Below are 27,627 nucleotides of genomic sequence, written 5' to 3'. Positions count from 1 at the left end.
CTTGCGGCCTAAGACAGGGGTCTGGGTTCCCACGTGGGCTGGGCTTCGGGGTGAGCGACTGTCGCGGCCCCGCCGGAACCCGGCCAGTACCCGGAGCCATGGGGAAGCTGCGCCGGCGCTACAACGTCAAGGGGCGCCTGCAGGCGACCCCCGGCCCCTCGAAGGGCCCCCCGGAGCCGCCCCCCGTGCGGCTGGAACTAGAGGGTAAGGCGGCCCGGGCTGGCCTGCGCCCTGCCTCCGCGGCTCTGGGGCGGGGGGGTGTCCTCAGATGATCCAAAGAGGGGGACACAGTGACAGTCTAGTTGTAACGGTGAATTTGGGACAATCCCGAGGCTTTCTCCCTTATGGAGCCTGGCCCTAGTTTTTTAAAGTTTTATTTAAGTCCTCTCCACGACCAGTGTGGGGCCCGAACTCAGAGATCTAGAGTCCCCCGTTCTTCTGACTGAGCCAGCCAGGAGCCCCCAGCCCTAGTTTAGTAGCATGGGGAATGTGGGCAAGAAAATAAAGTAATCCCATCTATTTCTTTGGCTTCTGTTATAATCTTGCCAGCGACCCCTAAATACGTTTTTTAGCCCAGACAGCTCCGGGCTGCTTGACATTTCTGCTCAGACTCCCTGTTAGCAGGAGCGCCCACCGTGTGCCAGGATTTATTGTAGGAGATGTAACAGAAGGGGAGGGTTTCTTTGTTTTGTTTTGTTTTTTTTTATCTGTGCCCTGCTGAGCTGATGCTCGTGGGAGGAGACAGACATCCTCTCCTACACTTTGTGACACAAAGACGGACAAAGCCAGAGGAGCTGGTGGGAGTCAGACGCTGCCCACAGGGAGCAGTGAAAGAGGGAGCTGTAGTCTTAGAGGGCAGGCAGAACAGGTGCTCCCAAGGGGCTGCCGCAGGTTGAGCTGGATTGAGATGTAGATTGTGTACTTTCGAACTATGACATTGAAAAGTAGATAACGGCACAGACTCAATACCTAGTGCTTTGCAGAGGCTTCAGGGAACATTGTAGTAGTATTATGGAAATAGTTTTGACCTCACCTCTGCTGAAAGAGGGACCACGTTCTGAGGGGAGCGCTCTTGGCAGCATGTACCCTCCCTCCTGGCACCCCACTCCCTCTCCCCTGACCACTAGGATGGAGGGGCCCTGGGTCACCACGGAGTCTAACGCATGGTGGGTGCTGGGCAGACAAGTTGAGGGAACAGTGATGGGCCTGCACCCCCATTCCTGTGTGGGCATTCAGGGGGGCTCACACGTGGGGCAGGGTGCCCATGAGAGGCACCACGGAGTCACCCCAGAGAACATGGCATTAATGTTGACTCTGGCATACTGCAAGCCTCTGTGGTCTCTTGTCCCTGGGCTGGGGGTTCAGGTAAGTGTGTCTTTTCAGACAAAGACACGTTGAAAGGAGTCGATGCGAGCAATGCACTCGTTTTGCCGGGAAAGAAGAAAAAGAAGCCCAAAGCCCCTCCCCCGTCGAAGAAGGAGAAGAAGCCTCTGACCAAGAAAGAGCGGAAAATGCTGCAGAAAATCTTAGAACAGAAGGAGAAAAAGAGCCAGGTATGCCTGTTCTGTCAGGGTCTGCACATAGCTCCCCAGACTGGGGAGAGGCGGGGTCTGTGTCCCCCAACTTGATCTTTGCTGCATGAATGTCCGGCCAAACTTTCCCGAATTAGCTTCATGCTTTGTGTCTGCACAATCCCATATAGTACTCATTAGGCACGTGTGGCTAGCATGGTTGAGGAATTGAATTTTTTATGTGATTTAATTTTAATTTAAATTCGAATGGCCACTGTGGCTAGCAGCCCCCATACCTGAGAGAGCTCCAGAGCCTTCAGACCCTCCAGGAGCCTGCCGACGAGTCTGTGTCAGTCTGGACGTGCCCAGGTTTGTTGAGGCCAGATGTTTGTTACTGGGAAGTCAGCCCGTCAGCATGCTCCTCTTTTCTTTTTATGTCCCACTCATTCTGTGTCACTTATTTTTTTGACTTTATTCTGGAGAATTTCAACCTTTCTCCCTTCATACTTTCTTAAGGAACACATTTTATAATGGGAAATTCAAGCATCTACAGAAATGGAGAGCTTCGTACACTAAACTCACGTGTACCTGTCACCAGCACCAGCAGCTGTCAACCCCCCATCCCCTGGTCATCTCCACAGGGTCTACTTTCCCACCTCCCCGGTCAGAGCCCGGGTAGCATAAATCTGTATTTGGGTCCGGGGGGTGCTGAAACAGAGGACCACAAACTGGGCGGTTCACGACAACAGAGATGCATTGTGTTGTAGTTCTGGCAGACAGGAGTGTGAAATCAAGGTGTGGGGCAGGGTCCTGCTCCCTGTCGTCCAGCTTGGGGTGGCCCCAGGCGTTCTTGGCCTGTGGCCACGTCCCTCCAGTCTTGGCCCCTGTTTTCACATGGCTGTCCCCTCTCTGTATGTCTTATAAGAACACTTGTCTTGGGATTTAGGACCCACTTGAGTAACGCAGGATCGCATCCCGAGATCTTTGACTTAATTACATCTGAAGAGGCCCTTTTTCCAAATAAGATCACATTCTAGGACATGGCATATATTGGGCGTGTGGGGACAACACCATTCAACCCCCTCTGCATAATATTTTCTCCATATATATTTCCAGTTGTATCTCTAATATAGGGACCATTTAAGATAACCACAAGACCATTAGTACATCTAAATTTTTTAAAAATATCAAATATCAAAAAAAAAAACCCCAAATATCCAGTAAATGGTTAAATTTCCAATTATTTCATAAATGCTCCCCTACCCCACCTCATGTTTTTTCCCCTTGTCATTTATTTGTTGAAGGAAATTAGGTTGGTTGCCTGTAGAGTTTCCCATAGTCTGCATTTTTAAAACTTCATCTCTGTGGTAAAGTTAAACACATCCCCTTGCCCTTCCAAATTTCCTGGAAATGGTATTTGGATCTGGGGCAGTGATGTGCAACCAGGACAGTTTTGCCCCAGAGAACTTCTGGCCACATCTGGAGACACCCCGTGGAGGCGTGGAGGCGTGAGACGCCGCCACATGGCTAATAGCACACAGAACAGCAGAATGTTCTCTGGCCCACAATGCCTACAGCGCAGAGACCAAGGAACCCCAGTCCAGAGACTTCACGGGATTCCCATTTGCCTTTCTGTCGAGGTCACCACCCAGGGTCCCTTGTTTGCAGCCCTGACACTCAGGCCCTGGGGCCCTTAGCAGAGGGAGGCTCACTTTCCCCCGACGGTATCCTTTTAAAACCCTGCACTGTACTTTTTCCCACCATCTGTACATGGTTTTTCCTTTTATTGATTGCAAAATACATAGACGGAAGCACGTACAGAAGTGCGTATACAGAGTTTCAAGAGTAATAAAACTGAATCGCTCACGAGGGGAAGGAGGCCAGCTGTCCCTGCCCCACGGGCTGCTCTCTTGAAGGCTGCGTGGGGACCCCTGGCCAGCGCATGAGAGCCTCCCCTCCCCGTGAGACAGCCGGGGAGCGCCGCATTGCACACACGGGCCCTGCTTTATTCGGTGTCCCTCGGATGGGCATCTGGATGGTGCGTAATCTCTCCTGACACGCAGTGATGCAGAGACAGCCTGATTCATCCTGCGCCAGCCTCTGGCCGGGGGTAGAAACCCCCCCGGCTCACGGGGAGGCAAGACCGCTGCACAGCACTTGTAATGTGACCTTTGGGTTAAAAAGACGAGTTGTTAACGAGGCCGAAATCTGACGTAGAGTCTTGCTTCCTTTCTGACGAGAGGGTCGTCCTGCCAGATGTCTAACACACTTGTTTCCTTCCCCAGCGAGCAGAGATGCTGCAGAAATTGAGTCAAGTCCAGATTTCAGAAGCCGAGCTGAGACTGTTTTACACCGCGTCCAAGCTGGGCACTGGGGACCGCATGTACCACACCAGAGAGTGAGTGCGCCGGCCTCTCTGGGGCCAGCCCCTCCTGTCAGTGCCGGGGGGAGGGGGGGCCTCCGCGGGATTGAGCGTTAGGAGATCAGACATGCACAGTGGCCCTCGAGCTAACCTGCCTGCGGCGGGTAGAGCCCCCGATGCTGCCACAACCCCGGCGACACACAGGGCTGCAGAGTTTCTCAGTACAGCCACGTCGGGGTTTCCTGCAACACAGAGCCCTGCAGTACAGATTTCCAGCTCTGGCACACACGAGGAGGCTGGCATTTGCTTTCAGGCAGTCAGGGATTAGGTTTGGCTCATTAGCAAGTTTGGTTTATATCGTGTCACGAAGACATTCAGGTTTTTTGCCAGTGTGTTCATTCAGGCTTCCGGGGCAGCCGTAACAAAACCCATGCCCTAAATCAAGGGAAATGTATTCTCGTGGTTCTGAAGGCCAGAACCCTGGCCATCAGGGGGTCAGCAGCGTTGGGCCCTCCCGGAAACTGGAGAATCTGTCCTTGCCTCTCTCCCGGCTTCTGGAGGTCTCCACCAGTCCTGGGCATTCCGCCTTGCCAACATGACACTGAAGTTGGTGTGTCTCCACGTCTTCCGTGGTCTTCTCCTGTCTGTGTCTGCGTCTCTGTTTTCTCTCCTTGTGAGGACACCAGGCATTGGATTCAGGGCCCACCCTGATCCAGGATGCCCTCATTTTACTTTAATTACATCTGCAAAGACCCTATTTCCAAAAAGGTCAGGTTCTGAGTCCCTGGACGTAAATTCTGGGGAGGCACTGTTCAACCCCATACAACAAACATTCAAGAAATGGGAGATGTCCCATTAAAATCAGGTTCCCACCTGGTCTTGAGCCATACTAGCTGGCATTCCCGCAGGGCAGCCGAGCCTTAGACGGAGCCCATGTGCCCCTCCTACCCTAGACCCGCCATGCACTGCTGTCTTACTCTTGGCCTTTTCCCTTAAGCATTGTGCATTTATGGCTGCTGTGAGTGCAAACTATGTCCCAGGCTCTCCTCTAGGCCCTGAGGGTAGAGGAGTACACAAGATTAAAATAATAAGTAAAATAATAAGTAAGCTTCCCTTAAGAAGCTTACATTGTAATGGTAGAGAGATGGGCAGTAATCAAATGAATACGTCTATCTCTAGTGCTGGCAGGCACTAGGCAGAAAATAAAGCAGGGAAAGAGGGTAGAGGGAGATGGGAGGACTCAGAACAGTCTCCCTGTTTGGTGACATTTGAGTCAAGTAAGGGAGAATAGAATGTATATGCAGGCAGCAGGAATAGCAAGTGCAAAGGCCCTGAGGTGGGAAAAGGTGTGGCCTGTGAATCCTGACTTCTGTGGGGTATATAGCAACAGAACTGCATCAGGTTGACCAGCGTATTGTAGGGCTTTCATACCTGACTTTTCGCTGTCCCGGCAGGAAGTCTGACAAGATCGAAGCCCAGGGACAGGAGAAGATCAGCAGCCTCAGCGGGGCTCACCGGAAGCGCTATCGCCAGGAGTTGGAAGAGGAGGACTCTGAGTCTTCAGTGGAGTCTGAATCCAATGAGGCCCCTGCCTCTGAGCCAGTGCAGGCTGGTGCAGGGGTGCTGCCAGCTGCACCAGGGGCTGGGCCTGGGAGCCCAGGGCCCAGTAGCCAACACTCTCTGGCCGGGACTACCTCGGCACCTCCAGGGGTGGCCTCCACCTTGGCCAGGCCCCCAGCGAAGCCTTCCGTCTTCATCCCTGTGAACCGCACCCCTGAAATGCAGGTTTGCTGCTCTGGTGTTTGTGATAAGCGCTCAGGCTAGCAGAGTGAGGGGGCTGAGAATGTGGAGGGGGGTATCCCTGTGATACGAGCAGGTTGCGTCATCTCCTGTGCCCCAGCAGCCTCGCCTGGAACGGGAACAGACGTACCTGCCTGGTAGGGATGTCATGGAGACAGACACGCAGGGACATATGTGCATACAGCAGGCCCAGCACGGGCTCAGGGCTGTTGGTGTGGGTGTCAGCTGCTTCTGCCACCACCTGGTCACCATCACCCTCGGCCTCTGACCGTGGGTCCTGGTCCAGGCGGCTACTCAGCCAGACAAGAGCATGGGCTGTGAGTTCCGTTGACCTGAAGTGGACAGCTAGTTTCACCACTTTCTAGCCCCATTCCTGGGCCTCCCTTTCTTCGTCTGCAGAACCGGGGGTGTGGGGGCACTCCACCTCCGTGCGTGAGTGTGTGCTGTGGGCCAGGCCCCGGAAGTGCGATGATCTGTAGCCTCCGGCTGTCAGCCCAGCAGGGGACGCGGACAGTGACCCCACACTGTTGTGACTAGGGACAAGAGCCACGTTGGAAAGGATCAGGGCCATGAAGGAGAGAACAGGAGGGCTGGGAAGCGATCTAGGGCAAGCACTAAGCCCAGCGGGAGCCGAGGAGAGGGGCTGTCCCACACTTAGAACTGCCGAGCTGAGTCCCTGAGGCAGGAGGCCGCCTGGGCCGAGATGGGCTGTTTCAGACCACAGATTGTATTGTGGAAACTGGTGGGATGTGACCGGCTCCTTTTTTTTTTTTTTTTTTAATGGAAAAAAAAAGAACAGAAGATAGCAGTGCAGTGTTCTAGGTAAGAATAAGTAGTACTTATTGAAACGGTGGTTTCAGTTACAGGTACGGTTATGTGCTTACATATAGCTAGGGCAAGCTGACTGATTTTTTGAGAGTGTGTACAAGCAGGGATGAGGTGGAGAGGGGGAGAGAGGATCTTTTTAAAGGATTTTATTTATTTAGAGAGCACGCACACACAAGCTGGGGGAGGAGCAGAGGGAGAATCCCAAGCAGACTCCCTACTGAGTGCAGAGCCCCACGTGCGGGGCCTGATCCCAGGACCCCGAGATCATGACCTAAGTTGAAACCATGAGTCAGACGCTGAACTGACTGAGCCACCCAGGCACCCCTAGATTTCCTTCCAGGTGCTGTCAGAGCCCAGCACCGTCTGATGGCTGGTGGTGGTGTGGGATTCTGCTCCACCACCAGGTGGCCCTGCTGCCCCATCCTGGCTTCATCCCGTCTCTTCTCTCTGCTTTTTCCACGTACATATTCCCAAGCCATTTATTACTTAGGTTTACCTGGTTTTACAAACGGCATCATGTCATTTTTCTCCCTGCATTTTGCTTTTTTGTTAGTTTTATGTTTCTGAGATCTATTTATCCACGTCGATGCATGTAGCTGAAGTTCATTTGTTTGGGGGGTTATTTTTCCCCCTGCTGTGTAGTGTTCCAGTGCATGAAGAGAGCACAGTTCAAGTATTTGCTTACAAGTATTCCTTACACGTGCAAAATTTTCCCTTGGGCAGTGTTTGCACACTGAAGGTCACAGCCGTCATTGGTCATGAGATGACCAGCACTTTTTGTTTTTGAAGCAATCAGAATAGAATAGAAATAGAATAGAATGTCTTTGAATTAGCATGTGAGCATGCTTCACAGAATGAGGGTAAGCAGTGGTTCATAAAACTCCTTCAGCGTATGCTACAGTTGACCCTTGAACAACAGGGGTTGGGGCACTGACTCCCCATGCGGTCAGAATCCCACATGCAGCTTTGACTTCCCCATAAACTTAACTACAAATAGCCAACTGTTGACCAGAAGCCTTATCAATAACATGAAACAGTCAATTAATACTTATTTTGTGTGGTATATGTATTACATAATGTATTTTTATAATAAGCTAGAAAAGAGATGTTATTAAGGAAGTCCTAAGAAAAAACACATCTATAGTCCTGTATTTTTTTTTTTCCTAAAGTAAGCTCTATGCCCAACGTGGGGCTCGAACTCATGACCCTGAGATCAAGCGTCAGATGCACTACTGACTGAGCCAGCCAGGTGCCCCTAGTCCTGTACTTTCTTTATAGGGAAAGTATCTGTGCATGAGGAAGCAGACCTGCACAGTTCAGCCCACGTTGTGTTGTTCAGGGGTCAACTTTATGTGCGTGTGTATGTGTATGTGTGTGCATAAATGTGTACTGAGTCATCATATAAAATGTGCTCTCTGTGTGGGTTGTGGGAAGAAGGGTTTGAAAGTCACTGCTCTGGGGGCACCTGGCTGGCTCGGTCGGCTAAGCATACGACTCTTGGTTTCGTCATCTCAGGGTTGTGGGATCTGGAAGCAGGAAGTCTGCTTGTCCCTTTCCCTCTGTTCCCCCTCCCTAATGCAGGCGCTCACTCACGCAGTCTCTTTCTCTCTCACATAAGTAAATTAAATCTTTAAAAAAAGAAAGAAAGAAAGTCACTGCTCCGGAGTACATGTCTGGGGGAACAATTGCCAGGTCACACATCCCTGACTTGGACAAAATTAGCACCAGGTTATTTACTGGAATGATCATATCTGACCCCATCCACCCCGCTCCCCGCAACAGCCGAGACTGCCGTGTCGCACAGCGGCCCCTCTGCCCAGCCAGGCTGTCCCCGAGAATATCCGCTCTGACACAGAAGGACCCCGCCCATGTGTCTGTCTCCTGCGGGCTATGCTCCGTCCCTCTCCTCAGCAGTCAGGGGTTCACCTGTTCTCGTGGCGCGATGTCATTGACTTGCTAGGAAGGCTCACGGCATCCGCGCGCCCACGGGCACCTTTACGGAAACCACGTCACCCCCGATAGTCTTGCTGATCCCCTCTGCCGTTCTGCAGAGGACTCCCCCGCCCATTCCCGGAGCACTGACTTCTCTCTTTCGCCAGGAAGAACGGCTGAAGCTCCCAATTCTCGCTGAAGAACAAGTGATCATGGAGGCGGTGGCCGAGCACCCCATCGTCATCGTGTGTGGTGAGACCGGCAGCGGGAAGACCACACAGGTGCCGCAGTTTCTCTACGAAGCAGGCTACAGCAGGTGGGGGCGGGCCGCAGGGTCGTCCGCACGTCCCTCGGGTGTCAGTGGAGGTGCAATCCCCAGACGTTATTCTGAACATGAGCCCCCACGGAGCTGATCCTGGCTCTGCCATCTATATGCAGTGCGGCTTGGGCAAGCTGCTTAACCTCTCTGGGCCTCAGTGTCCTCGGCTGTGAGATAAGGACGGCCGTGGCACCAAGCTCCTAGACAGAGTGAAGGAATTCGTGTAAAATGCTTAGCTTACTACATTCCCTCATGTTGCCTCCTGTTGGCACTTTTGACCCACGTGTGTGTCATGGGTCCCCAAGACCACCCCAGTGTCATGGGTTTGCTGGGAAGGCTCACGGGACCCGGCCTGTAGCTGTACACATGAGTGTGATTGATTAGAGCAAAAGAGCACAGAACACAGCCGGCAGAGGGGAGAGGCACATAGGGTGCAGTCTGGGGGATCCAGGCACAGGCTTCCAGAGCCCTCTCCCGGGAGAGTCACACGGAAGCAGCAGGTTGTGACAACACGTGTAAGGAGTTGTCACCAGGGGAGCCCAGTAGAGATGGAGCACCCAGGGTATTTGTTGGGGTCACCTCGGCACCCTCTGCCTAGTACCTCCCCGAGCCCAGATGCCCAGAAGGAAAGCAGGTGGTCCAGCATGAGCCACATTGTGCAAACAGTCCGGGCACAGGACCGGGAGCCCTCCCAGAGTTCAGATCCCAGACGCCAGCCACCAGCAGCCCAGTACACAGACCTTTCTAAGGAGAGCAGCATGGGCCTGCTGCGTTAACTGTTTTCTGCACAGCCTAGAACCCCGGCCCCTGTCCCCTTGGTAGGTTCTTGTCTGGGGGAGCACATGCCCTGCTGGCTGAGGGCCAGCTCCACCCGGGCCCTGTTCCGGCAGCGGATGCGTGGTTTCTGTTGGGCTGTGACTGCCAGAGCGTCTGTGTGCCCGCTGGTGGGCTGATCCCTTCTGTTCAGCGGTGCCTTGTCTGGTGCACGCCCCATCACCCCTGGAGAGGGCCGCTCCTCACCCTGACCCCTGACACGGCACCGCGTGTGACTTTGGGACGGACAAGTGGGCCCGAGCACCACTGATGTGTTGTGCTCTCCCTCCCCCAGTGACAACAGCATCATCGGCATCACGGAGCCCCGCCGCGTGGCTGCTGTGGCCATGTCCCAGCGGGTGGCCAAGGAGATGAATCTGTCACAGAGGTGAGGGCTCTGCCTTCTGGAGAAGGGCTGAGGGTGGTCCTCTGGCCGTGCTCGTGGGCCTGTCCGTCCCGAGGGTGCTGGTTGGGGGGGTGGCCTCCGCATGTGAGCACAAGGGTCTCCTCGTGCAAGAAAGCTTCCCACACTCTGGACAGCACGACCTTCCTGGGGAGGAGGCCACGGAGCAAGGACGAGGCAGCCAGGCCCTCGCACTCGCTTCCCGCACAGCGCACTGTGGACCCTTGCAGGGGTTTGGGGCAGGCAGTGCAGCGGGCGGCCGGATGCGCCGGGCAGTGGTTAGTGCTCGGCGCCGGGGAGGTCCTTGAGGCAAGCTTCCCGGGCACAGACCCTTTGCGGGCAGTAAGGCTGTAGGACGTGTTTGGAAAACAGAACAACGCAAGTATGGCACTTGCTTGAGGAAGGCCCAGGGCCGTGTTTGGGATGCGCATGTCTGGGCCCCAGCCTAGACTGTGGTATTCAGGTTCGAAGGGGTAGCATGTCCCACGTGGTCTAAAATTGAAAAAGCACAGAAGATCAGAGTTCCCTTCACGTGCCTTGTTATTGACTGTTCACGGAGCAGCGCCTGCTGTGTACCCGGCCCCTCCCGGGACTGGCCTGCGAGTGCGGGAGGCTTCTTCGGTTTGCCTGGTGTGGGGGTGAGGTGCCCCCAGCATGTTTCCTGTGGATCCTTCTAGACGGTTGTAGGCACAGACAAGCACCTGTGTGCATCTCTCTGTATTTCTTCCTATCTGACTTTTACAGAGATGGTTCCTACTGCCCACACTCTCATGTCTTTCCTGTCGCACTGAATGGTATATGCTGGAAATAACAATACATACAAAGCTGGCCTTTATTCTCATCCTTTTTAACTTTTTATTGTGGACATTTTAAGCATGGACAGAAGTAGAAAGACTAGTGAATGAGCCCCCACGGACCCAAAACCCAGTTTCAGTGATCGTCAAGTCATGGCCATTGTTGTTTGACCTGCGGCCCCTGCCCCCACCCCCCAGGAGTTTAGAAGCCAGTGCTGGCCGCAGAGTTCATCCCCAAGGTTGCACTGTGTGGGACTACAAGATCAAGACTGTATTTTATTTTTTAGGGTAAGGCCCCTTTAAAGCATTTGTAATGCCCTTACCCTAACTAAAACTGGAGGAACTCTGGAGTGTCCTCGTGTCTGTACTCTCTTCTAAAAGGTTTTCAGAGTTGGTTGTTCGAATCGCGCTGCGGCCGAGGTCCCGAGGGGTTGGTTGGCGTATCTTCCAGAGCGCTCTGACGGCCTCTGCATCGGCGACGGAGCGTGGGCCGGGCGGCATCTGTGCCTTGCTGGGGGAGCTGCTGGGCTAGGCCTCCGCTGTCCGCCTTGGTGTGGCCATGTGGCTGCAGCTGGTTTGGGCCTTGCTCGCCCTGAGCTGGAGCCTGTCTCTGCAGGGTTGTCTCCTACCAGATCCGATACGAAGGAAACGTGACCGAAGAGACCAGAATCAAGTTCATGACGGATGGCGTGTTGCTCAAGGAAATCCAGAAGGTTGGTCACTCATCTCACAGAGCAAGGCCGATGGGCATGGGGTGGGGAGTTCGCATGTCACGCTGAAGGTGAGCAGTTGGCCTGCCGACTGCCGGCAAAGCATTACATGGCACGGTACTGCTGTGTGACCTTGGGCAAGTTACCTACCCTCTCTCAGCCTCAGCTTCTTGATCTGCAAGCCTGTACTTCCCTCATATAATTGTTTTGAAGCAGAAGTTTTATGACGCACGAAGGCATCTTAGCATAACACCTAGCAGGTGCTCCTTACATGTGAACTCATGTTACTGTGATTTGGGTTACAGACTTCGTGCCTCAGCCACATGGGCAAGGACTTCTGGGGAAAGCAGAGGTGACACCTGCCTCCTGCCAGGATGCCAGCCAGGGTCGCCTGGGAAGGTGGCCGTGAATGCGGCTCCAATGTGCTTGAGTACGGCTGCTTTTGGTGTGGCATACGCTGTCCGATTGCCCTCGGTCCTGCCTGCCACCTCCTCGTTTCTGTTTCCTGCCTGCCCTCCCTGCCCTACAGGCGTCTGGATTTGGTAGCTTGACTGTAATGCATGGTAGCTGCCCTTCCTCCAGCAATTTCTCTGCCAGGCCCTGGGCCGTGCACTTTACAGGTAGTGATTGTCGTGGACACTTCACTGTGACCCCATGAGGTGGGTCCTGTTGCCCCATCTTACAGGTGGAGAAGCGAGCACAGGGAGGTGAAGTAACTTGCCTGAGGTTACAGACCAGGTGCTCCCGGATCCATGCCAGCTGGGACAGGGGCTCCTTGAGGGGGAGTTTTGGGGTGTGAGTGACCTTGGGGTGGCTCGGGCCTGGGCTGGCAGGCCTCACACGCTGCCCCGCCCCAGGACTTCCTGCTGCTGAGATACAAGGTGGTGCTCATCGACGAAGCCCACGAGAGGAGCGTGTACACGGACATCCTCATTGGCCTCCTGTCCCGCATCGTGTCGCTCCGGGCGAAGGTAGAACCCCCGGGCCCACGCCCACCTGCTGCTCTGAGACAGTGTCCCGAGAACAGGAGCCCCTAGGCCCAGTGCCAGGGCTGTGGCTGTCCGCATGACAACCCCTGTGTGACTGCACCCCATTGAAATCTAGCCTCGTGAGCTGCTACCCTGCCCTCCGTCACCGAGTCTGTCGTCCCACAGAGGCACCTGCCGCTGAAGCTGCTCATTATGTCGGCCACGCTGCGGGTGGAGGACTTCACCCAGAACCAGCGGCTCTTCCCCCAGCCGCCCCCGGTCGTCAAGGTAGCGCCCGGGCCAGAGCCTCGGGCCAGCGGGGGGAGCAGGTCGGCATTGACAGACGCCGGGTGGGAGGAGGCTGAGTGCTGGGGGGGCCCTCTCTGCTGGTGGAGGCCCCACTCTGGGGAGTGAGTACTGGGAGGCGTCAGGGAGCTGCTCGCTCTGAACTAAGAGCTCCGAGGTCGGATAGGTCAGGGAGGGGGGCACCACCCTGCGTCAGAGGCTCAGCACGCGGCCCCAGTACCTCCTTGGGATGCGTCCCAGGTGGAGTCCAGGCAGTTCCCGGTGACGGTGCACTTCAACAAGCGGACCCCGCTAGAAGACTATAGTGGCGAGTGCTTCCGGAAGGTCTGCAAGATCCACCGCATGCTGCCGGCAGGTGAGGCCCTGGGGACCAGGAAGGCCGGACCTCCCCTCCGAACTCCAGTGTGCAGGCTCGGGGCTCCTGGCCTCCTGGTCGCTGTTCTCTCCCCGTGTGGCGCCCTTTCCCCGGGCTTCACCTCCCGCCGCCGGCTCTTCCCTGGTGGTGGGCTGTCCGTAGCGGAAGCTTTGCATTCTAACTGTTGGTAAGTGTGCAGTCCGGTGGCATTTCGTGTGCTTGTAGCACAGGCAGGCCTCGTTTCTGTGCTTCACCGGCCTCCACAGACACTGCGTTTTGTTTTACAAACTGAAGGTTTATGGGCAACTTTGAGTCAAGCAAGTTTGTCCGTCCCGTTTTTCCAACAGCATTAGCTCACTTTATGTGTCTGTCCCATCCTTGTAATTCTCGCGGTACTTCAAACTTCTTCATTATTACGTTTGTTACAGTGATCTGTGGTCAGTGATGGCGACTCGCTGGAAGCTCGGATGATGGTAGCAGTTTTAGTAATAAGGTATTTTTAGTTAAGGTATAGGAGGTGGTTTTTATTTTTTATTTACTTATTTATTTATTTTTAAGATTTTATTTATTTACTTGACAGAGAGAGAGACAGCCAGCGAGAGAGGGAACACAAGCAGGGGGAGTGGGAGAGGAAGAAGCAGGCTCCCAGCAGAGCAGGGAGCCCGATGCGGGGCTCGATCCCAGAACCCTGGGATCACGCCCTGAGCCGAAGGCAAACGCTTAACGACTGAGCCACACAGGCGGCCCAGGAGTTGGTTTTTAGACACACTGCCATTACACTCTTCACAGATTACAGCGTAGCATCCACGTGGGTTTCATAGGCACCAGGACAGCGGACAGTTCGTGTGACGCGCTGTCCTGGGGTGGTCTGGAAGCAGACCTGTGTCCCTGAGGTGTGCGTGTGCTGTGCAGCCATCCCCGCCATCCCTCTGCGGAGCATCTTCGTCACCACCGGCAGAAACCCCGTCCCCGCTAAACGCGAACTCTCCAGCCCCCTCCCGCGGCCCCCACCGTTCCACTTTCTGTCTCTCCGCCCATCCTGGGTGTCCTGTGCGGACGGACCCAGGCGATATGTAGGCCTCTGCCTGGCGTCTGTCCCGGAGCATCTCGTCTTGGAGGTTCATCCGTGTGGTGGCGGGTGTCCGCGCTTCACTCCTGTTTGTGGGGAGACCACGTTCTGCTGTGTGGATGGACCACATCCGGTTTGTCCGTTAGCCAGTTCACGGACGCTGCCATGAGCGTCCGCGTGCGGCTCTGGCTTGCGTCCCTCTTTCCCGGTCTTCTGCGCTTATGCCCAGGAGTCGAGCAGCCAGGTCGTGCAGGAGCTCTGTCCAGCTGCCCGTCGCACGGCCTCCGCCTGCTCGTCTGCGTCTCGGCGCTGCTGTGCCCGGCGCTTCCTCTCGCCCAGCCGTCGGCAGGTGGTGCTTAAGTAGGTGTCTGCTCCGTGAGTGCACCGATAGCGGAGGGGTCTCGCTCTTTCCGCAGGCGGCATCCTGGTGTTCCTGACAGGGCAGGCGGAGGTGCACGCGCTGTGCCGCAGGCTGAGGAGAGCCTTCCCGCACACCAGACGCAGGCCCCCAGGTAACCCGGCAGCACTTGGCCCGAGATCCGGCGGATTGTCAGCCTTGGCCTCGGAGCCTCCCTGTGTGAGAGCCGGCACCTTTGCCTGCCCCCCAGCTGCCCCGTTCCCCAAGGAATGGCCAGCAGTGGGCCCCTGGGGGGCTCAGTCGGTTAAGCATCTACCTTCAGCTCGGGTCTTGATCCCGGAGTCCTGGGATCGAGCCCCATATTGGGCTCCCTGCTCAGTGGGAAGCCTGCTTCTCCCTCTGTCCCTCCCCCTTGTTCATGTGCACACGCATGCGTGCTTGGTCTCTCCCTCTCTCTCTCTCGCAAATAAATAAAATCTTTTAAAAAGGAGAAAAAAAAGAACTGGCCAGCAGTATAGCGACCTTACTCTGGACAGTGAAGAACAGTCTTTTTAGCCTGGTTCTGGCCTCAGGGTGTCTTCCTCCTCCATCTGTTCCTCTTGCAGAAAAAGATCAAGAAGATTCAGTAGAGGAAATGCGGAAGTTTAAGAAGTCGAGGACAAGGGCGAAGAAGGCCCAGGCAGCGGTATGGAGAGGACTGTGTGGTAGGGGGCAGCTCAGGGCTCTGAAGCTGCCTTGTTTCTGTGGTGGCCAACGGCCGCATGTAGTTGTGTAGAGCCAAATTTAATTAAAATGAAATAGAATTAATTAAAATTCAGTTCCTCAGTCACATCAGACACATTTCAGGGGCTCAGTAGCCAGCTACCTGGGGCTACTGGTGAGCGTATTGGGCAGCATGGGTCTAGAACATCCCTGCCATGGAAGGGAGCTCTGATGGATGGTGCTGCTCCAGAGGCTGCAGGGTGGGCTGTGATTTGAAATATTTAAGGTTCCCTGTACTGTGGGCCAGGACGAAGCTTCTGGAAGGCCGGCCCTGAGCACCTGAGCAGGCCCTGTGAGGATCTCTGGGAGGGCAGGCAGAACAAGGGCTGGTGTTGGGTCCCTGGTGTTGGCTGCAGAACTGGGGAGGGGGATGCTCTCCCCAGGTGTCCCCACATTGTTGTCATGGATCCCTGGGTAACAGCATCATCATTTGGAAGTCACTAATCCCCCTGCTGCATTTAGGACCCGCCAGGTGGCACTCTGAGTGCCCGTCCAATGTCGACTCAGTCCTCACAGCAGGCCTGTGACCCTGTGAGATAAGTCCTGTGGTTATCCCTAGTGTTAGGGCAGGGACGGTAGCCAGAGCTGCCTGAGGCCTCGTGCTTGAACACGCTTGTCTTTCCTGCCTGTGACCAGTGTTTTCCTGCAGTCTGTGATTCTGACGTCTTGTCTGCCGTAGACATTGCCCCAGATCAGTTTGGACAACTACTCGGTGCTGCCAGCCGGCGAAGGCGACGAGGACAGGGAGGCAGAGATGGACGAGGAAGAGGAGGCCCTGGGCTCCGACCTTGACTTGGACTTGGGGGACGAGGGAACAGATGGAGGTGTGGCCTGGGCAGGGCCCTTGCTCATGCTCCTTCAGTCATTCATTCAGCAGGTGTCTGTTGAGCGCCTGCTGTGTACCAGGTCCCACTGTTAGGCCCAGACTTCTTTGTCTCACACCTCAAGAGAGCTGGGCTTTCTGTTGCTCTGTGCCTGCTGTTTGCTGAGCTCTTTCAACTCTCTGGCAGGGTAGACCCTCGGATATCTGTAGTGTTGATTGTAATGGGGGTGCTCAGCTTTGCTGGGTAAACACAGGCCTCAGGGCTGGCTTGGAGGGCTGCCAGTTCCAGGGCCCCCATTTGGAGATGGGTCCCAGGCCACGTGGGTTCTCCCGAGGGCGTCCGGCAGGCGGTAAGACTGGTGGCCAGACTTCCAAGAAGGAGATTGTACAGCGAGGCGGGCATTCCCCACCTGGATCAGGATCATGGAGCTTCTCAGACTCTGACCCAGACTGCTCGCCCACTGTGCTTGTGCAGAGGGTAGAGGCCCCTGGCAACAGGCAGCACTGGTTGGGGGGCTCTGGGCAGCCTGCCTAGGGCGTTCGGGGGTGCCAGCGGGCCTCTGCTTTCCCTGCAGGTGAGCAGCCAGACGCCTCGCTCCCCCTCCACGTGCTCCCACTCTACTCTTTGCTGGCCCCAGAGAAGCAAGCGCAGGTAACGTGTGGGGCCTGGGTGGATGCTTGGTTGGGGGCACCTAAGGGCATCAAGAGAAGGGCGGGGCAGGCCCTGGGTTGTCCTCGTCATCTGTGGCTTGATCAGTACCCCCAGTTTTAAAGGGTGTTGGGATCTCTTTGGAGAAAAGGAACGCTTCCCTGCAGTTATGCTCAGGAGCACTGTGGCCTGAGGGAACCAGAGTGCTTGTCACCCTCGCCACTTCTGGGGTCCAACCCAGCCTGGCTGATTCCTCTGTGATCAAGAGAAATTTCCTGGCTCCCCTACCCCACCCCCCGCATCTGTCCCACAAATTCTTTCTTGATTCTGGTGGTATTTTACTGCTTTCCCTCCCCCACTATCCCAGGTCTTCCAGCCTCCCCCAGAGGGGACACGGCTGTGTGTTGTGGCCACCAACGTGGCCGAGACATCCCTCACCATCCCGGGCATCAAGTACGTGGTGGACTGTGGGAAGGTCAAGAAGCGACACTATGACCGTGTCACCGGTGTGTCGTCCTTCCGAGTCTCCTGGGTGTCACAGGCCTCAGCCGATCAGCGGGCGGGCCGAGCGGGTCGGATGGAGCCAGGCCACTGCTACAGGTGGGCTTCCCTGGGCCTGTCCAGTGACATTGGGGGTCACTGTGCAGCAGCGAGTGCTGTCCCACTGGAGACGGTCCTCGGGAGGCTCTGCGGGGCCTCGTTGGCCCTCAGACACTTGTGTTCTTTCTTTAATCTGACCCCGAAATACTTACTTTTAGCGGCTTTGTTTTTGTTTTATTTTGGGACAGCTTCATGGTGGTGAAGTGTCGCCATTTTGAAGCCTGCATTTCTGGGGAATTTAGTGTTCTCGGGGGTGTGCAGCATCACCACAGCCCGTTCCCGATGTTCTCATCACCCCGAAAGAGGCCCGCACCCCACCTTCCTGTCCCCACTCTTGGACGTGTGTCTCCGTCTCCCTGGGTCTGTCCCTGGGAAGGGGTTGCTGGGTCACGTGGCCACTCTGCCGCACGCTGTGTCCCACAGCGGCTGCACTGTGGCGCTCCCACCAGCAGCGCACAAAGGTTTTCCCTGATTGCCCCACGTTCTCACTGACACCTGTTATTTTTCCATTTTTTTAAAACCGGAAGTGTGCTGTGGTGGCGCGCCGCGGTCCTGGTTTGCATGTGCCTGATGACCCTGCACGTCTTTTCCTGTGCTTCTCGGCCATTTGTCTGTGTTCTTTGGAGAGATGCTTTTTCAGATCTCTTGCTTATATTTTGATGGGGTTGTTTGTCTTTTATTGTTGAGCTGCAAGAGTTCTTTTCTTAACGCAGGTCTTAGATCTGCATCAGAGGTGCCATTGGCAAGTATTTTCTCCCAGTCTGTGTCCTGTTACTAATTTTTGATAGCTTTATTGCTGGTTTTGTTGATATTGTTTTAAATTATGAAAAAAGGAAATTGAGAAATCGTGCATAAAAACCTAGTGAGAAGTGACAGTGCTTACTGTTTGCCAGGGACTGCGCACCAGGCGCCACACTCCATCCCCCACATGGCGGCTGGAACATCCGTCCCACCCTCGGGGTGCACCTGCTGCCGAACCCATTGCGGGAGGTGAACACGAGGCAGGGGGAGGGTATGCACCGCGTCAGTGGCCCAGTGGAGATCCAGTGCCAGGTAGCTTGCCTGAGTTCCCCTTTTATTTATTTATAAAATAATTCTGTTATCGTTGGTGCCTCCCCTGGCCCAGGCTCTATTCCTCTGCGGTTTTCAGTGACTTTGAGCAGTTTCCTCCTCCTGAAATGGCCCGGAGGCCGGTTGAAGACTTGATCCTTCAGATGAAAGCACTCAACATTGAGAAGGTCAGTGGCGGCCCCAGCCCTGGCCCCCCGCACCCCACTGAGCTCCCAGCGCACTGTGTCTGCATAGGCTCCCCACATACACACACCGCTTGGGCCAGCTCCCGAGACCCAGGGAGGCCCGGAGCTGAGCCCAGCAGTGCCAGCCCAGCTACCTGGTGCTCTCCTGCGGGATGCCGCATCAGCACATGCCCCTGGGGCCTCCCACCTCCCGAGACCCCCCTGCTTCCCCAGGGCTGCACCCTTCCAACACCCAGAGGGTCTGCCCACAGCACAGAGGGCTGTCATCCTGGGGCGCACAGAATGTTCTGGTGACACAATCTTCTGTCTGGCAACAGGAACATTCTCACACTGCCCCTGTCCAAGGGTCCCCCGCCTTTCTGCTGCTCCAGGGGTGCTGGTGTAGGCAGAGAGACACCCTGGGCCCATTACTAGTCATTCCCATTCCTTCCTTCCCAACCCCAAAGTCTCTATGGCTTTGTCTGTTTTGGACACTTCATATAAATGGAATCATTCCTATAAATGTCCTCAGGGGTCACCTCCACTGTGGCATGTGTCAGTACTTCAGTCCTTTCCGGCTGAGTCATGCTCCATCGTGGGGCCGGGCCACGTTCTGTCTAGCCATTCATCTGTCACTGGATGCCTGTGTTGTCTCTATCTCTGGCCGTTAGGGACAGAGCAGCTGTGAACACAGGCGTATGCAGATTTACCAGAACACTTGTTTTGAGTCGATCACCGTTTCTCAGGTGCCACCGTCCCTGAGCCCGGTCCCTCCACCCCCTCACCATGTTGTCATGCGGGCACGTTTGCGCTTGTCTCCATGCTCACTCCCTGGTAGTCTGGGGCCCTTCTGGCTGAGGCAGAGCCTTTGTCATGTGCTTTCTTGATCTCTGTGGCCAAGAACAGCCCCTGGTACACATTGGGCGCTCAATACGTGCTTTCTTTTTTTTTTTTTTTTTTTTTTAAATTAACAAAGGGGTTTTTATTTTATTTATTTATTTATTTTAAAGATTTTATTTATTTATTTAACAGAGATAGAGATAGCCAGCGAGAGAGGGAACACAGCAGGGGGAGTGGGAGAGGAAGAAGCAGGCTCATAGTGGAGGAGCCTGATGTGGGGCTCGATCCTATAACACTGGGATCACGCCCTGAGCCGAAGGCAGACGCTTAACCGCTGTGCCACCCAGGCGCCCCCTCAATACGTGCTTTCTAGTGCGTGGATCGTGTGAGTAAAGGAAGGCAGGGGACATTTGGGGATCTCCTGGCTCACAGACATGGAAAGTGCCCAGGGCTCCTTTCTGAGTGTCCAGTGGTGTGAGTGGTCTCAGGACAGGTGCAGGAGTGCCGTCCTCCTGCCAGGCCTGCTGTGCTCCCCCTTGCGGTCACTGTGCTTGCTTCTCTGTGTTCATGGCTGCCCCCACCACGTGTCCCCCTGTCCAGGTCATCAACTTCCCTTTTCCAACCCCTCCATCCGTGGAGGCCCTCATTGCCGCTGAGGAGCTGTTAGTCGCGCTGGGTGCCCTGCAGGCACCCCAGAAAACAGAGAGGTAGGTAGGGTGGGTGTGGGGGCAGCAGAGAGCCCAGTTCCCAGCCTATTCTCGGCCCTCTCCCTCCTGAGCTGCCCTGAGCACCAGGGCCGCTTGGCCACGACGCCCCACCACCACCACCACACACCTCTATCCTCCAGCATGAAGCAGCTGCAGAGGTCCCGGCTGAGCTGTCCCATCACGGCGCTGGGCAGGACCATGGCCACATTCCCCGTGGCGCCCCGCTACGCCAAGATGCTGGCACTGAGCAGGCAACACGGCTGCCTGCCCTACGCCATCACCATCGTGGCCGCCATGACAGTCCGGGAGCTGTTCGAGGAGCTAGACAGGTGGGCACCGGGGGGCCTGTTCAGGCTGGAGGCGGAGGGGGGTGCTGCCCTGTGTTGAGTGGTGACTGGGAGCCCGGCCTGAGCTGGACGGGTGGGCACCAGGGGGCCTGCTCAGGCCGGAGGCAGAGAGGGGAGCTGCCCTGTGTTGAGTGGTGACCGGGAGCCTGGCCTCCGGGGGGACTCACTGGCGCGTTCGGTGGCCTCGTGCTAGTGCTCGTCCTGCCTGAGCCCAGCAGCGTTGCAGTCCCTGCAGAGCTCTGTCTTCGCTTCCGGAGCAGCCCTGAGCGTGTAATGGCTAAGAGCCCGGGGTCTGGGTCAGACCACCTGGGTTCAGATCTCCCTCTGCCACTGCGTGCTGTGTGGCTTCGGGGAGGTGACTTCACCTCTCTGTGCCTCATATTTCCCACTTGGAAAATGGGGGTGAGACGCTAATAGTAATGGAGTTGTTGTCAGGGTTAAAGTAGTTAACACGAGCAAAGGGCCCCCAACCGTGCCTGACGCATACCTTAACCCAGGTGTCAGCTCTTTACAGGTTGGGGAGCCGTGACAGTAAGTCACTTATCCGGGCCACGCGCGGTGGATGTAGCGGCAGCGTTCAGGGTTTTTGTCACCACTTGTAAGTGGCGCAGTCACGTGTGATGTTATCCGTCTGTTGGATTATCTCTTTGTTATCAGTCTCTAGGTGTGGAGTGGTTGGCCTAGGAAACACGCACGTTTTTAATTTCCTGGGCTGCAGGCGGTGAATTTTAGCCCAAGACCTTAACCCTGTTAGTGGCTTCCCCAGACATTTTCTCTGCCCCCGCTGCCCCAAGGGCGGCCAGGCCAGTAGCCCAGGTGGTGTATGTGTGTGTTTGCAGACCTGCGGCCAGTGACGAGGAGCTCTCCAGGCTGAAGGACAGGCGGGCCCGGGTGGCCCAGATGAAGAGGATCTGGGCGGGGCAAGGGGCCGCTCGCAAACTCGGAGACATCATGGTGCTGCTGGGTGCGTGCCTGGTCGGCGTGGAGGGGTGGCGGGGGTCAGGCAGGCCAGGCGCGGGGCAGCAAGCGAGCGCACCCCTCATCCACAGGTGCTGTGGGAGCCTGCGAGTACTCTGGCTGCTCCCCCCAGTTCTGCGAGGCCAACGGGCTTCGGTACAAGGCCATGATGGAGATCCGGCGCCTGCGGGGCCAGCTGACCACTGCAGGTACCGTCCCCCCACGCCAGCCTCTGGGGCCTCCCCCGGTCCCCCCATCTCGGGCAGCACCTGGCAGAGAACGTGACTGTTTTTTAACGATTAAAGTTGTTTTGAGCGGCGTTAACTATGTCCCATTAATCCCCATTATCCATGGATTCCACATTTGCAAGTTCACCTGCTCACTGAGATTTATTTGTAACCCAAACCAGTACTGACCACTTCTTGGACGTGTGCGCCAACAGAGGGGGCAGTGTGCACACTCTCTCCCATGAGGCTGTTCCTCGGTCTCCCTTTTCCTTAATAATACCTCTCTTCGTTACCCTCTGTCCCCAGGACAGGCCTGGCCCTGCCGCTTGCCACATCTTCCCAGCAGCCCCGGGGCCCCATAGTCTCATCCTGGGGTTCCCCTCCCTTGCACCCAGTGGAGGCCCCCTTTTGGGAGTCAGGGAGCAGCTGGCAGTGCAGTCCCCCACTTTCTGCCCCTGGGCTGAGCTGGTGGAGACACCTGTGTGAAACCATGCCGGGGCCACGTGTGGGGGCTGCTGGGCTTCTGCCTTCTGTCCTTGGACCTACTTCCTTTTTCTTTCCTTTTTTCTCTTTCTTTACATTAAACAGCATATGTTTTGCCAAAGGTTTTGTAGAAAAGGCGGAGGTTTAAATAGCAAATCTCGGCACAGAAACAGTCTTCCTTCCTGGTCCTGAGCCTCTTGTTCTCCCTCCTGTGTTCCCTTCCAAGCTGCAGGGCCCAAAGCCCCTATCTCCACCTTCCTCCCCTTCTAAGGTGTCCCCACAGCTTCAGATCCTCCCCCCCCCCCCTCGCAGAGGGTGAGGGCTCGCCCGATCTCAGGCCTGCTTCAGCAGGAGTTCCAGAGGAGACGGTCTCGCCCTGCTGTGCACACTCGGGGATGACCCGCTCCTCAGGTCCCTTCCGGGCACACGTGCTCCTGCACTCAGGCCAAGGGGGAAGTCACGTGCAGGCCCAGAGGGTCTCCCTTAGCAGCTCACTCTGCTGCCCGCTAAGGAATTGGGTGTTTGTCCTAAGGAAGAGAAGGACGTGGGTTTAGGGCAGGCAGCTAGCGGTGCCCTGCTATGGGCTTTGCCTTGCCCGGCAGCCTCAGTGGAGAGGAGCCAAAGGGAGCAGACAACCACGTCTGGAGCTCCACAATGGTGTGAGACCTTCCAGAAGGTCCGGGCAGAGGCAGCCCCCAGCCTCACCATTCTCACACCTGGCTTTCCCTGCAGTTAATACCGTGTGCCCCGAGGCCGGGCTCTTCGTGGACCCCAAGATGCAGCCGCCGTCCGAGAGCCAGGTGACCTACCTGCGGCAGATCGTGGTGGCCGGCCTGGGTGACCACCTGGCCCGCAGGGTCCAGAGTGAGGACCTGCTGGACGACAAGTGGAAGAATGCCTACAAGGTTGGCCCCGGGGGCGTGCGGGTGCGCAGGCCGGTCGCTGTGCCGGGCTCCCCGCCACCCTGCCCTCCCCATCTGTCTGGCGTCCTGCCAGCCTGGACACTCAGCCGACCTGGCGAGGGGCTGCTGGGGGCCCCCTCCTCCTGACACAGGAGTCCCTGCAGCCTCTGGGAAAGTCCCCACCAAGGATCAGGGCAGTGTATGCGACAGGGTCACATCTTCCTTTGGGCCTTAGCTTTGCCCCGAACTTTATTTTTGTAACTGCTTTTTTGAGAGGGAATTCCCCATTTTAAGGTGTGCAGTTCAGTGGTTTTCCATCTCCACAGAACTGTGTGGCCACAGCCACAGTCGGCTTCAGAGCGTCTTCATCGTCCCCCAAAAGACGCCACGCCCATTAGCAGTGGCTCCCCGTTTTCTGCTCACCTCCCCACCGCGTGAATTTGCTCTCTGTCTCTGTGGGTTTGCCTGTTCTGGACATTTCACGTTAGCGGTTTGTGTGTTGCTTCTCTCACGTGGCGCCCCGTCATCCAGATTCGTCCCTGTGGCAGCCTGGGTCAGCACGGTGGCCACGGGGTCAGTGCTGCTCCGCACACAGATACGCCCGACGTGCATATCCGCGTGCAGAGGCCCACGCGGCCACGGTGGCGGCTGACCGACCACACGCTCTCCTGCCCTTCGGGCTGACTGTAAAATCGAATTCACGTGGGTTAATGTCACTGGTGTTTGCGCCTCTCCTAGACTCATTCTCACTCTCCATCTCTCTGCAGACCCCTCTCCTTGATGACCCTGTCTTCATCCACCCCAGTTCCGTCCTTTTCAAAGAGCTCCCTGAGTTTGTGGTCTACCAGGAAATTGTGGAGACCACCAAGATGTACATGAAAGGTAGCCAGGCTGGTGGCTGGCCCCTCGCCTGACCCACTGCAGCTCTGGTGAGCTGTGTCGCTGGGACCCTGTGGGGGGAGAACCTGGCACCCCTCCCGCACAGCGGTGTCCGCTGCGACCCCCGGCCCTTCTCTTCCCGGTTCCCAGGTGTTTCGGCCGTGGAGGTCCAGTGGATCCCGGTCCTGCTGCCTTCTTACTGCCAGTTTGACAAGCCCCTGGAGGAGCCGCCCCCCGCCTACTGCCCGGAGAAGGGGCGGGTACTGTGTCACCGGGCCAGTGTGTTCTGTGAGTTGGGTCGACTTCCTGCCAGCCTCAGGCACCAGCAGACACATGGCCTCACACCACGTGCCCTGGAAATGCAGGTCACGGGCCGTGTCACCTCAGGCCTTCTGCCTCTTTGCTGGGTGGGACGTGGGGCTCAGGGACGGGATTAGGATCCTGTGGGGACCCATCCCAGTCCTTCGCTCATGGGCTGTTGCCCTCCAGATCGTGTCGGCTGGCCGCTCCCTGCGGTGCAGGTGGATTTTCCAGAGGGCATTGACTGTTACAAGCACTTTGCCCGGGTTCTGCTGGAAGGACAGGTAGGTAGCCCAGTGGCTCCCCCGGCCCCTTGCCTGGTGCCTTGGGCAGAAGGTGAAGCCAGGACCCCTCACCCAGTCCTGTGGTCTCTCCTCAGGTCTTCCACAAGCTGGCCTCCTACCGGGGCTGCTTGCTGTCCAGCCCTAGCACAATGCTGAAGACGTGGGCCAGGTAGAGGCTTCCCCGGGAGCATCAGAGTGGCAGGTGGTGGGGAAGGGGGCCCGTATTAGTACCCTGGAGCGGCCATAACAAATTACCACCAACCAAGGGGCTTAAAACACCAGAAATTTATCTCGCACAGCCCTGGAGGCCAGAAGTTGGAAGTCAGGGTGTCAGCAGGGCTGTGCTGCCTCTGCACGCTCGAGGGAGGACCCTTCCTGCCTCTTGCAGCTCCTGGTGCATCCGGGCATTCCTTGGCTTGTGACCACATCCCTCCGATGCCTGCTTCTGTGTTCACGTGGCTGTGCCTCCCTGTCTCTGGGTTTTCTCTTTTTATAAAGACACCAGTCCCTGGATGTAGGGCTCACCCCCCCCCAATCCAGTGTGAGCTCCTGTTAAGTAATTACATTCACAAAGACCCTCTTTCTAAATAAGGTCACTTTTGAGGTTTTGGGGAGACCCTAGTCAGCCCATTTTGAGCTCCAGGTGTCAGCAGAAGGCATCCCGCACACAGGCCCTGGGGCTGCCTGCCAGCTGAGCACAGACCCGCCCTCCCCATCCCAACAACCTTCTGCTTATCCCCGCTCCTCCCTTTTGCTTTCTTTCTGCTCATGGCCCAGCTCCAAGAAGACACCTCCCCCTTCCTAAGGCTGGCCTCCTAGATGGTGCAGGGGGCTTGACACAGAGGAAGCAGGCAGGTGTGCACATGCACCAGCATTCCCTGGGACTCGGGGTGGGGGCATGGGCCAGGTGCCCCCTGCCGGTCAAGTCATTCACCCAGCAGACAGCGTGAGCACCTGCTGTGTGCCAGGCATGTTCTCGTGCTAGGATGCGGGCACAGCGCCATCCCCATGGAAGCTAACACCAGAGAGAACATAACTAGGACAGATGGCATGTGGGGACTGGGCTACAAAGGGACAGAGCAGGACGTCCAGTGGAGTCTGTCCGAGCAGATGGGGAGGGGGTAAGGCTGTGAGCAGAAATGTGGAGGAAGGTTCTCGGTGGGATGAGCAGCGTGTACAGTAGCGGCCTGGGTGGGAGTACTCAAGGACCATGAGGAAAGCTGCGGTGGCAGATCAGAGGCCGCAAAGATTCAAGTGTAAAAGTAGATGAGGTTGAAGGGGTGATAGAGTCTAGATCCTTCTCCTTAGCCAACACCCCCAGCGTGACAGAGGCTAGGTAAGGCTGGCCTGGCAGTGGTACCCGCCCCTTCCCACAGCTTCAGGGCACAGTGATGCCCTACAACCTGCGTCCCCACCTGCAGGCTGCAGCCCAGGACAGAGAGTCTCCTGAGAGCCCTTGTCGCTGAGCAAGCCAACTGCCGAGAGGCCTTGCTGGCTGCTTGGAAGAAAAACCCCAAATGTGAGTTTCACCAGGGCAGGTGCCCCGTGGCCAGGGGGTTGCAAGTGGACAAGATGGGACCCGCCGAGGCAGCCGAGGGTTGGTGGGAGGATCTGCCCTGCAGCGGGCAGCCGGGTCCAGAGCCACTCTGACTGCCCTCCCTCCTGCCCCCTGCAGACCTACTGGCTGAGTACTGCCAGTGGCTCCCTGAGGCCATGCACACCGACGTCGAGAAAGCCTGGCCCCCCACCTCTGACCACTGACCTGAGGCTTGGTTGCAAGGCTGGGGACTGGTCTGGGGAACCAAGGGCGCTGGCGGTGGCCAGTTTCCAGCCTGGTCACCCTGGTCTGTGGACTCCTCCTGGGAGGCGGGTCAAGCCCCTGGAAACCCTCGCTCATCTTGGATACAAGACCTCTGGACATAACTTGCTGCTGCCCTGGGCAGTCTGACCCCGGGGGGCTTTTTTATAGCTATTTATTACGTGGCAGAGAATGGTTTTACTTCACATGCCGCTCTGGGGACTATATTAGTCCCTCGCAGAGCAGGGCTGGAGGGCGAAGCGGCGGCCAGCCGGAGGGTGCCCACGGGCCCTTCCTCTGCATCCCCTCCCCAGCAGGGGTGGTGCTCCCTTGCCACGCATGTCGCTGTTAATAAATCTCAGCTATCAGAACAACTGTGTGCGTGTCTAACAGATCTCTGAGTGGCTGTGGTCTGGGGGACAGCCTCCCCCCAACACACACACACACACACACACACACACACACATAGGGAAACTGGCCTGGGTGGGTGCTCACCCAGCTATCCGCTGTGCCTGTAGGGCTTGATTCCCTCTCCTTCACCCGGGTGTTTGTCCTAAATCAATTTGTTAATATATTGTACTATAGTATAAATTATTAAAGTCCATTAATGCAAATACATAAATAAAACAACAGAGATACGTGTTTAATATTCTAAAATTACTCACTTTCTCCACAGCCTGGCCACTAAGCCCAGTGTACCCCCAAACCAGAAGGTCTCCCCTAGTTGCCCCACATTCAAGCCATCTGCAGGTTTTGTGGGCCCTAGCCCAGAGTGTGTCCAGAGCCCCCCATGCTCCCCAGCTCCATGCCCCGGATCTCAGATTCCCAGTCCCTGCCCAGCAGACCTCCAGCAGCTTCTGCCTGGCCATGGTGGTGACTTCCTGGCTGGTCTCCCAGTGTCCACCTGCTGGCCTGTGGTGTATTCTTCACATGGCAGCCAGAGGGATCCTTGTAACACCTACATCTGATCATGTCATTCCACATCAGGCTTTCTGGAATCTTTGATAAAATTCAAGCCCCTCATACCCTCATTCACCAAACTCTGGGCACAGGGCTTCCTTTCTGTCCCTTCAAAACGGCGTCCCTCCCCCTCCCAGCCTCAGGCCTTGGCAGGTTCTGCAGACAGGCCTCCCTGGTAGCTCCTGCACAGCAGCGCCTACACCCTACCCCTTCAGTCTTCATCCCATCAGTGTTAAATGCCGGCAAAACTTACCACTAGTCGCTGAACGCTGGTCTCTGGAAGTCAGACTCTGCTTGTCTTACCCAAGAATACCAGCATACTTAATTAGCACTGTACCTGGGCACG

At 56.4% G+C, this 27,627-nt stretch overlaps 1 protein-coding gene across 5 annotated transcripts; it reads left to right on the top strand.

The window, feature by feature from the left end:
* Positions 1-26,692, top strand: DHX37 (DEAH-box helicase 37). Of its 5 annotated transcripts, none has more exons than XR_005831776.1 (27): positions 1-204; positions 1,384-1,553; positions 3,797-3,909; positions 5,328-5,658; positions 8,601-8,749; positions 9,861-9,953; positions 11,379-11,475; positions 12,330-12,443; positions 12,627-12,728; positions 12,987-13,101; positions 14,587-14,682; positions 15,134-15,213; positions 15,970-16,114; positions 16,689-16,765; positions 17,130-17,362; positions 18,489-18,600; positions 20,038-20,144; positions 20,285-20,473; positions 21,331-21,455; positions 21,541-21,657; positions 22,891-23,063; positions 23,828-23,942; positions 24,090-24,227; positions 24,429-24,523; positions 24,600-24,692; positions 25,945-26,042; positions 26,199-26,236. XR_005831776.1 is itself a non-coding variant. In XM_040620032.1 (27 exons), the coding sequence occupies exons 1-27, from the start codon at positions 99-101 to the stop codon at positions 26,282-26,284; spliced, it is 3,450 nt and encodes a 1,149-aa protein (XP_040475966.1). In that variant the 5' UTR covers positions 4-98; the 3' UTR covers positions 26,285-26,692. The 5 variants fall into 5 exon arrangements, 3 of the variants coding, with proteins under 3 accessions (XP_040475967.1, XP_040475968.1, XP_040475966.1); XR_005831775.1 differs by lacking the exon at positions 26,199-26,236 and adding an exon at positions 25,301-25,378 and having other exon boundaries at positions 24,619-24,692; XM_040620032.1 differs by having other exon boundaries at positions 4-204; positions 24,619-24,692; positions 26,199-26,692.
* The last annotated feature ends 935 nt before the right edge of the window (positions 26,693-27,627 follow it).

This window comes from Ursus maritimus, unplaced genomic scaffold (assembly GCF_017311325.1).
Source record: "Ursus maritimus isolate PB19 unplaced genomic scaffold, ASM1731132v1 scaffold_33, whole genome shotgun sequence".
NCBI classification, from domain to species: Eukaryota; Metazoa; Chordata; class Mammalia; order Carnivora; family Ursidae; genus Ursus; species Ursus maritimus.
This window is presented reverse-complemented; position numbering and strand designations above follow the sequence as displayed.